The sequence below is a fragment of the Microchirus variegatus genome (genome assembly GCF_963457635.1).
Source record: "Microchirus variegatus genome assembly, chromosome: 9".
Lineage (NCBI taxonomy): Eukaryota > Metazoa > Chordata > Actinopteri > Pleuronectiformes > Soleidae > Microchirus > Microchirus variegatus.
In genome coordinates, this window is record NC_139810.1 from 1,890,029 (window position 1) to 1,900,028 (window position 10,000).

The window sequence follows — 10,000 nt, forward strand, 5'->3', positions numbered from 1 at the left end:
AAATTGACAGAAAGATAAAGTTAGCCAGCTTCCTAGCTAGATAGATAGCTGCTGCCGTCAGACTTTCTCTCCTCGCACATTCACAATGAATCTTTCCCCGATAGATAGATAGATAGATAGATAGATAGATAGATAGATAGATAGATAGATAGATAGATAGATAGATAGATAGATAGATAGATAGATAGATAGATAGATGCTAGTTAGCTACTTAGCGATAGATAAATAGTTAGATGCTAGTTAGCTAGCTACCTAGCAATTGATAGAAAGATAAAGTTAGCATGTTTCCTAGCTAGCGATAGATAGATAGATAGATAGATAGATAGATAGATAGATAGATAGATAGATAGATAGATAGATAGATGCTAGTTAGCTACTTAGTGATAGATAAATAGTTAGATGCTAGTTAGCTAGCTACCTAGCAATTGATAGAAAGATGAAGTTAGCATGTTTCCTAGCTAGCTAGCGATAGATAGATAGATAGATAGATAGATAGATAGATAGATAGATAGATAGATAGATAGATAGATAGATAGATGCTAGTTAGCTAACTACTAAGCAATAGATAGATAGATAGATAGATAGATAGATAGATAGATAGATAGATAGATAGATAGATAGATAGATAGATAGATAGATAGATAGATAGATAGATGGTAGTTAGGTAGCTAGCTGCCTAGAGATAGATAGATAGATAGATAGATAGATAGATAGATAGATAGATAGATAGATAGATAGATAGATAGATAGATAGATAGATAGATGCTAGTTAGCTAGCTACCTAGCAATTGATAGAAAGATGAAGTTAGCATGTTTCCTAGCTAGCGATAGATAGATAGATAGATAGATAGATAGATAGATAGATAGATAGATAGATAGATAGATAGATAGATAGATGCTAGTTAGCTAGCTACCTAGCAATTGATAGAAAGATGAAGTTAGCATGTTTCCTAGCTAGCGATAGATAGATAGATAGATAGATAGATAGATAGATAGATAGATAGATAGATAGATAGATAGATAGATAGATAGATAGATAGATAGATAGATGCTAGTTAGCTAGCTACCTAGCAATTGATGGAAAGATAAAGTTAGCTAGTTTCCTAGCTAACGATGACGACGAAGGTAAAATAGGACAGATATAAAAGTCTTCTGAGGCTAAGAAAAGCAAATCATTTTAATTACAAAGCAATTCTACTTTTATATGGTAACACTTTGTTAGTGTTGTATTATACGGCCGTTAATATGCACAGTGTAGGTCCAAGACAAATGTCCCAATGGGAAAATATATAAAATATATATATTTATAAAGTATATTTCATTTAATTTAATTTAATTGTTTTTTTTCTACCTTGCTCAGAAATTGAAGACGAGGCAGAAAAAGCCGCTCAGATCAAAGTCGTCATCTCCACGTTCCCACGGCCGCTGCTCATCGTGCTGCGTTACCTGTTCGCTTTCCTCAATCAGTAAGAAACGACGACAACAACAACAACAACAACAACAACACCACCACACAGTGTCGTCATGTCTCTTGACCTCTGTGTTTTTGTTTCCTCAGCGTGTCTCAGTACAGCGACGAGAACATGATGCTGCCGTACAATCTGGCCGTTTGCTTCGGCCCGAGTCTGCTGAGAGGTCTGGACTCTGACGACGCCGTCGCTCGCCAACCGCAGGTCAACGACCTCATCAAGACCATGATCCTGCAACACGACGCCATCTACCCCGGCCAATCAGAGCAGCCGGGCCCCGTCTACGAGAAGCACATGACTCTGGAGCAGGAGTACTGGTGAGACCAGGTTTCATTATTTCTACGTTTGGGAAACACTTTCCATTTGCCGTGGAAACAAAGACTCTCTCTGTGTCTGTGTTTGACGTTGATTTTCCTTCTTTCTCACAGTGAACCGATCACAGAGGAGGGAGACGGAGAATCTGAGCCTCTGCCCAGTGAAGACGGTCAGTTTATATTAATATTTCATTTGAAGACTTATTCAGACCCAAACTATAACCAGTTAATGGACAGTCAACCTGGGAAACTCAACAATTCAATGGGTTGCCAGACCAGCATGGGTCTTCAGAATAAAAGTCATACAGTGTTGTTGACAGTTTAAACCAGTTGATCTGTGAAGTTTGATTTAATAACACATATTTGGTCCAAAATTTGACAAAAACGTCATCCTATACTATGTCTTCCAAAATTTGATAATTTTTTTGAAAAGAAAATTCTTGGTCCAAAATTTGACAAAAACGTCATCCTATACTATTTCGTCCAAAATTTTACAATTTTTTTGAATACAAAATGATTTGTCCAAAATTTGACAATTTTTATGAAACAATTTTTTTAGGTCAAAATTTGACAAAAACGTCATCCTATACTATGTTGTCCAAAATTTGACAATTTCTTTGAAAAAAAATTTATTTGTCCAAAATGTAACAATTCTTTTTTTTTGAAACTTTTTATTTGTAAGTATTTTTTCACATTATCCACACAATATAAACTGTGGAAAAAAAAAAAAGAATAATAATGTAGGACACGAAACAGAAACAGCAAACACGTACACAAAAAAATAAAAATAAAAATAAACAGGAGGTCATGGGATAATCACTTAATCATGGCAATCTCGCCTATCTCCAAGGCGTAAAAGAAAAACGCTTGTGGTGCAATGTCTATACCAAATCTGTCTGACTAGCTAAATAAACGGACCATTTTTTCCATCGCTTTTCACCCAACTCCTTTTGAAGTCGTATGGAGTAAGTCATTCTTTCCAAAAGATGCAACTGCTCAACAGTGTTGACAAAGAGACCAACAGTAGGGGCATTTTTCTGAAGCCAGCACTTTGTGACGGCCTTTTTACTTGCTGCCAGCAAAATCTTTAAGAGGTATGCATCATCTTTACTTAGCTTATTAGGGAAATAACCAAGATAGAGAGACAAGAAAGTTACACTGATATTGAAGCCCAATGTTTTTGTAATAATCGATGCCACTCCCTTCCAGAAAGTCTGAATAAGTGGGCAAGACCAAAAGACATGGGCATGATCGACCATAATGTCCCCACAGTCCCTCCAGCAGCCTAGCTGGGTACCAGTTTGTTTAGACTTCTGTTTCGGGGTGATAAAAAAACGAATCAGGTTTTTCCAACAGAAGTCCCTCCAGGTCCGGGAGTTGGTGGAGGAAAACTGTGTTGTCCACGCATTCAGCCATATGTCTTCAGTTATTACAATGTTCAGTTCTTTTTCCCATCGTTCCTTCACATAGTCTGTAGAGTCCTTGTTCAGAGATATGATACCACAATACAACTTGCTTATCAGACCTTTGATGTTCCCAGAATTATATGCATCAATAAATATTTGAACAATAGTTGGCATTTCTCTTAAATTAGCACCTCTTATCTTTTTACAAAAGTAGTCACGAAGCTGCAAGTATCTGTAAAAGTCTTGTCCGCCCAGCCCGTATGTTTGACATAGGTTGGTAAAGCTTTTAAACCCGCCCTTTTCAGTGGTCTTACAAATAGCAGTAACACCATAATATACCCACTGTCTATACCTATGATCATGCAGTGCTGGTATGAAGTCAGGGTCGTAGGCTGGCCATCTAAGCTGTCTAATGTCTCTTTGGAGTTGAAAACATTTAACAACTTCCCTCCATACTTTTAGTGATAGATTAACCCACTGATTCTTTACTTGTATAGTTTCATTCTCCCCGTCAACAAAGCCAAGCAGTGATTGTATTGGTGAATCCGTTAAAGATAACTCCATAGTTTTCCATTTGGCAACATAGGATGGGTTACACCAATATACCAAGGGCCTCAACTGAGCTGACAAATAATATTTTCTTAAGGATGGGAGTGCCATGCCTCCCCTTTCCTCCGGCAGCTGGAGGGTAGAGAATTTTACCCTTGGTTTCTTTTTATTCCAAATAAATCGAGAAATATGCCTATCCCATTCTCTAAATTGGTTCTGGGGAATTTCTACTGGAATCGATAAAAAAAGATAAAGTAATCTGGGAAGAATATTCATTTTAACTGATCTAATTCTACTGCCAAAGTCGAGAGGGAGGAGGGCCCATCTAGTGAGGTCATTGTATATGTTTTGATTAACTGAATTATAATTAATAGCAAATAGTTGTGAGAGATCCTTAGGTAGACGTACTCCAAGGTAATTTATATGAGTTGAATTCCAATTAAAATTATACCTTGTAATAAAGTCTTGCGTAGGAGTATAGTTAAATGTCAAGACCTGGGTTTTGTGTACATTAAGAACATAACCTGAATGTGTCCCATATGTTTCTAACATTTTCATTAATATAGGTAAGCCAGAGTCCGGGTCCAGGATTGTGACTAATACGTCATCTGCGTAAAGTCCTACTTTGTACTCCTCACCTTCCATGGATATGCCTTTCAGTCCGTCTTCCTGCCGAATTGCTTGAGCTAGAGGTTCAATAAACAAATTAAATAGACTAGGGCTGGCTGGGCAGCCTTGCCTGCAGCCACGTTGCAAAGTTATAGAGTTGGAAAGACTCCCGTTGACTTTTACTCTTGCGGTAGGAGAAGAATAAAGAGCTTGAATACAGCGTATGAAATCTTTACTAAAGCCAAATCTGTTCATCACTAAATAGAGAAATTCCCACCCAACCGAATCGAAAGCTTTTTCAGCATCCAAACTGAGGATCATTGAGCTAATATTTTCCTCCCTAACTTGCTGAATAATATGCAAGGCTCTCCTAATGTTGTCCTGAGTTTGTCTATTTTTCATAAAACCTGTTTGGTCTTCATCTATTAATAGTGGCATTGCAGTTTCCATTCTTTTGGTTAGGATGGTTGCGTAAAGTTTATAATCCGTGTTTAAAACACTAATAGGTCTGAAGCTACTACACTCCGTCCTGTCCTTTCCATCCTTAGGGATGACTGATATAAAAGCCTCGTTCCAAGAAGGGGGAAGAGAGCCTTCTTTTAAAACATAATTGAAACAGGTTACAAGTAAAGGGAGCAGATGTTCTTTTATGGATTTGTACCATTCTGGGGGGAAACCATCGGTACCGGGTGACTTGTTAGCATTAAGACTTGTAATAGCCTTTTCTATTTCTTCTACTGTTATTGGGGAGACAAGTTTATCATTAATTTCTTTACCAAGTACAGGAAGGTCTAGGGAGTTTAAAAATTCAAGTATAGTCGTTTCATTACTATGTTCTTTTTGAGAATATAAAGATGTATAATAATTTTCAAAAGCCGTTTGTATACCATCAATACTAGTAGTAATCTTTTTTGTAACAGGGTCTCTAATCTTGTGGATTGTATTTTCAGCTTGTTGTTTTCTGAGCCTCCAAGCTAACAGCTTTGTCGCTTTAGGGCCTGAATCGTAATATCTTTGCTTCATAAATCTAATATTTTTCTCAACTTCCTCGCTTAATATTTTATCTATTTCTTGCTTTAAATTTCTGATTTTATTTATGATACTTGACTCTTTATTGACAATTTGTGTTCGCTCTAAATCTATTAATTCTTCCTGCAGTTTTGATAATTTTGTTGCTTTTATCTTTTTCAACATTGATGTCCTGGCTATGATTTTGCCCCTGAGAACGGCTTTAGCTGCATCCCATAGAATACTAGGATTCACATCTCCGGTATCATTATCCTGTAAATATGAGTTTAAATCAGACACTATTGAATTCCTAAAAGCAGGATCGTTCAACATACCGGTGTTAAGTCTCCACAGTGTTTTGCGCTGTTTACTGTCTAAGTGTAACGTCAGATAAATTCCAGAGTGGTCCGAGAGGTCTCTCGGGCCCATTCTACAATCCCTTACTCTATGTAAATCCCCACCATACATAAAGCAATAGTCGATTCTAGAGTGAACTGAGTGTCGCGCAGAATAAAAAGTGTAGCCTGGGACCGATCCATGCACAAACCGCCATACATCATTCAGTCCAAGGTCTTTTAGTACTTTATTTATATATTTCTCAGTAGTGTTACTTTTTCTCTTTCTATTTGTTGTATCTAGTAGGGGTTTAAGTAGCATGTTAAAGTCTCCGGCACATATTAGAGTCCCATATGTTTCAGAGGCTATCAAATCAAACACCTTTCTGAAAAATGATTTATCACTCCCAGGGGGGGCATACACATTAAAGAGGGTCACTTCTTTTTGATCTATTTTTCCTTTAACGAGAATGAATCTACCATCTTTATCACTTATTTGGGATATAAATTCGAATCTGGTCGAATTTGAAATTAGTACAGCAACTCCCCTCCGTTTTCCGTTTTTAAATGAAGAGTAAAAAGAGTTCCTAAAGCCCATTTTTTTTAGTTTTTCGTGTTCAGGACCAGAAAGGTGAGTTTCTTGCCAAAATGCAATGTTTACCTTCTCCTTTTTTAATTTAGTTATCATTTTACTTCTTTTGATCGGATTATTCAGCCCATTTACATTCAATGACAGTATGTTATAGTGTTGGTATTGCATTATGTGTATTCACAGCACATTGCACTTGAAATATCCCAGACCTCAAAACACAGAAAATAAATTAGAACAAGAAAACTAGAACTATAAAACAGAACATCAAACTGAGCTTCCAACAAGTAAGGTGACATGTCACCTCGACAGTGAGGGGAGCAGGCCACAAGGTGGGGCCCCTCTGTAGCAAAAAGTGTGAAAAAAGAGAAGAAAGAAAGTCTCGTGGCTCTCTGTCTGTACGCACCGTAGGTATCAGCCTTGTACAGTGTATTTGTTAAGTCAAAAGAAAATGCTGGACAGGGGTTTAAATGTTATTAATCCTTGTAGAGGGTAGCCTTAATCCTCGGGTTTATATATATAACAAAAAAAGAAGCAGACCATGCAAAAATAAAATAAAAATATGAGAGTGACTTATCTCACCGTCAGATCCGATAATGAAAAAAAAAAGACAGTTAAACCGTTCACCCGTCCTCCTGTGCTGCTCCCGACTCCGTCCTGCGGTACTCCTTTAGTTTTTCCTGGATCTGCCTCTGGTGTCGGTCCTTGTCTCTGCCGCGACGGGTCTCCGTTGTTTCCCAAGGGAGCAGCTGGGCCAGTGTTTCCTCCGTAACACCTGCACTCTTGGTCCCGCGAGTAACTTCTCCCACGGTAAATCCCCGCTTGCGCAGATCCTCCGCAGCATGCACCGCAGTGTTGTACATGACGGTGCCCGTTGCAAAGAAGACGCGCATCCTGGTTAGTGGTGTCTGGAAGCGTATTCCCCTCTCCTTCAGCGCCTTCTTGATGGGTGTATATTCCTTCCGCTTGTTTAGCACATCCGTCGCATAATCATGGTCAAAAAATACTCGTTTGTTTTGGACACGCAGTTCCTTTTTCCAAGCTGTATGGAGAACTTTCTCCTTCACTGAAAAACGGAGGAACCGGACCACTATCGAGCGTGGAGGGGCACCTGCAGGCGGTTTTGGTGCCAGAGCGCGATGAGCGCGCTCTATACCCAGGTCACGGTCCCTATCTAAGGGCAGACTGTCTCCGAGTTCGGTCTTAATCAGGTTTTCAACGAAGGTTACAGCGGATGTACCTTCGGCGTCCTCCGGGACGCCATATATCCTAACGTTGTTGCGCCTGGAGCGACCCTCAAGATCAGACACTTTATCCCGCAGAGCTCGTTGGTCGCGAAGCAGTTGGTTGAGGGCGTCCTTCACTCCAATGTCCCATCTTTCCATATCGGCCATGTTTTCCTCCATCTCATCAACGCGTTTTACCGCGCCCTCAATCTGGCCCTCCGTAACTTGCATTTTCCGATCTATTTCAGTGGAAAAATCCTCCATTTGTTTTTTAATGTCCTCCCGAAAACTGGCATGGAAGTCGGAGAGGTCTTTTTTCAATTCGGCACGGAACGCTGCCATCCCCGCGGTCATGACTTCGCCCACGGCTACACGGATTAGGGCCAAAGTATCGCCTTCTCCGGGGCCGCCATCTTGACCTGCTAAAGTTTCGCTAGCCGCGACTTCTTTGTCGATTTGCCGATCGGCGTTGTTCCTTAACCCATATCCGCATTTCCTACTTTTATCCCCATCCATTCTTATTCAGTGTGTATCAATTTGAATGAGCAAAAACGCTTGAATTAGGGGGAATTAAAAGGCTGGTACCGGAGCTCTGTTTCTAAGCTGTCATGCTGTGTCGCGCGCCACCGGAAGTCCAATGTAACAATTCTTATGAAAAAAAATCCTTGGTCCAAAATTTGACAATTTTTTTGAAAAAAAAAATTCTTGGTCCAACATTTGACAAAAACGTCATACTATACTATGTCGTCAAAATTTGCCAATTTTTTTGAAATAAAATCTTTGTCCAAAATTTGAAAATTTTTATGAAACAATTTTTTTTGTCCAAAATTTGACAAAAACGTCATCCTATACTATGTCGTCCAAAATGTGTCAATTTTTTTGAAAAAATTTATACATATATATATATGTTAGAGAATTCATTAAGTCAATGATGTGTCCTCACTAAGGTATAAAAACAAGTGTGTGTGTGTGTGTGTGCGCAGAGTTGGAGGCGGTGGCCATGTTCGACTACGTGGCTCGGTCTCCGGCCGAGCTGTCGTTCAAACAGGGAGAGCTTCTCGTCCTCCACAGCAAGGCCTCCTGCGATTGGTGGAGAGGGGAAGTGGGCGGAGTCAAAGGTCTCATCCCCCACAAGTACATCAGCGTGCTGGACGGGTGAGTGACAGCGAACTTTCTAACGTTTTCTTTCTTTCTAACTATCATTATCATTTCAGAACGACGTTTGTGACAATATTTGACAGAATTTCAACTTGAAAGTGTTTGTTTTTGACGTCACATGTGGTATTGTGCTGGACGGGTGAGTCCTGCTACACGACACCTGCCAGTGTGGGGACACACACACACACACACACACACACACACACACACACACACACACACACACACACACACACACAGTGTGAGGACTTAGTAGAATTCATAGAATTGAAAAAAAACAAAAAAAACGCATTTTTGAGACACTAAACGTTGGTGACGCAAATTAGAACTGGCAACAAAAAAAAAGGATAAAATAAGAAATACTTCAAAGTGTGCAAACTGGCCCAAATGTGAAACCCAGTAAGCACGGCCAAAACTTAGTTGCACCAAATTTCACGAAACCTGGTGAAAACGCGTCTCAGCCCAAGACGAACAAAAAAGTCCATTGGGACCATGAGCTCAACTCAACAGGAAGTCGGCCATATATTTTTAAAATTTGGCGTCCATCTTGGTGAGGTTTGCACGTTTTTCGTAAATGAACAAATTCGTAGATTCGAAGAGGGGCGTGGCCACGGCAACCAGGGCTGTAACTTTGACCGAACAAAGTGACATAACTTAGAAAATGTTTGTTTTTGACGTCACGTGGTTTTAAATACTTTACAACGTCAAGATCTGGAGCTGGATCAATAAACAACATCAGTAAATATTCGTTAACTTTGGTTTTTACATGAAAAACAGTCGATTGAGGCTTTAGCTGCACTTTAAACCGGAGCCAAGTACTTGATACTCATTTATTCTCGTATAAATTATGATTTAAAAAAAGTTTCCCACAGTAAACTGTGACTCAGAATTCATAGAATTTAAAAAAAAAATTGCATTTTTGAGGCACTAAACGTTGGTGACGCAAATTAGAACTGGCACAAAAAAAAGGATAAAATAAGAAATACTTCAAAGTGTGCAAAATGGCTCAGTAGCGCCCCCCAAATGTGAAACCCGGTAAGCACGGCCCGAAACTAAGTTGCACCAAATTTCACGAAACTTGGTGAAAATGCATCTCAGCCCAAGACGAACAAAAAAGTCCATTGGGACCATGAGCTCAACTCAACAGGAAGTCGGCCATATATTTTTAAAATTTGGCGTCCATCTTGGTGAGGTTTGCACGTTTTTCGTAAATGAACAAATTCGTAGATTCGAAGAGGGGCGTGGCCACGGCAACCAGGGCTGTAACTTTGACCGAACAAAGTGACATAACTTAAAAGTGTTTGTTTTTGACGTCACGTGGTTTTAAATACTTTACA

General features: G+C 39.4%; 1 protein-coding gene across 1 annotated transcript in view; it reads left to right on the forward strand.

Annotated features, from left to right (window-relative positions):
• Positions 1-10,000, forward strand: part of arhgap4b (Rho GTPase activating protein 4b) — a gene marked incomplete at its 3' end in the record, with an annotated part of 30,011 nt that overhangs the window by 15,160 nt on the left and 4,851 nt on the right. The window contains exons 16-19 of the mRNA XM_083894860.1: positions 1,361-1,466; positions 1,559-1,786; positions 1,898-1,953; positions 8,489-8,660. Of these exons, the coding sequence (XP_083750986.1) occupies positions 1,361-1,466; positions 1,559-1,786; positions 1,898-1,953; positions 8,489-8,660 (562 nt within the window). The remainder of the gene's footprint in view (positions 1-1,360; positions 1,467-1,558; positions 1,787-1,897; positions 1,954-8,488; positions 8,661-10,000) is intronic.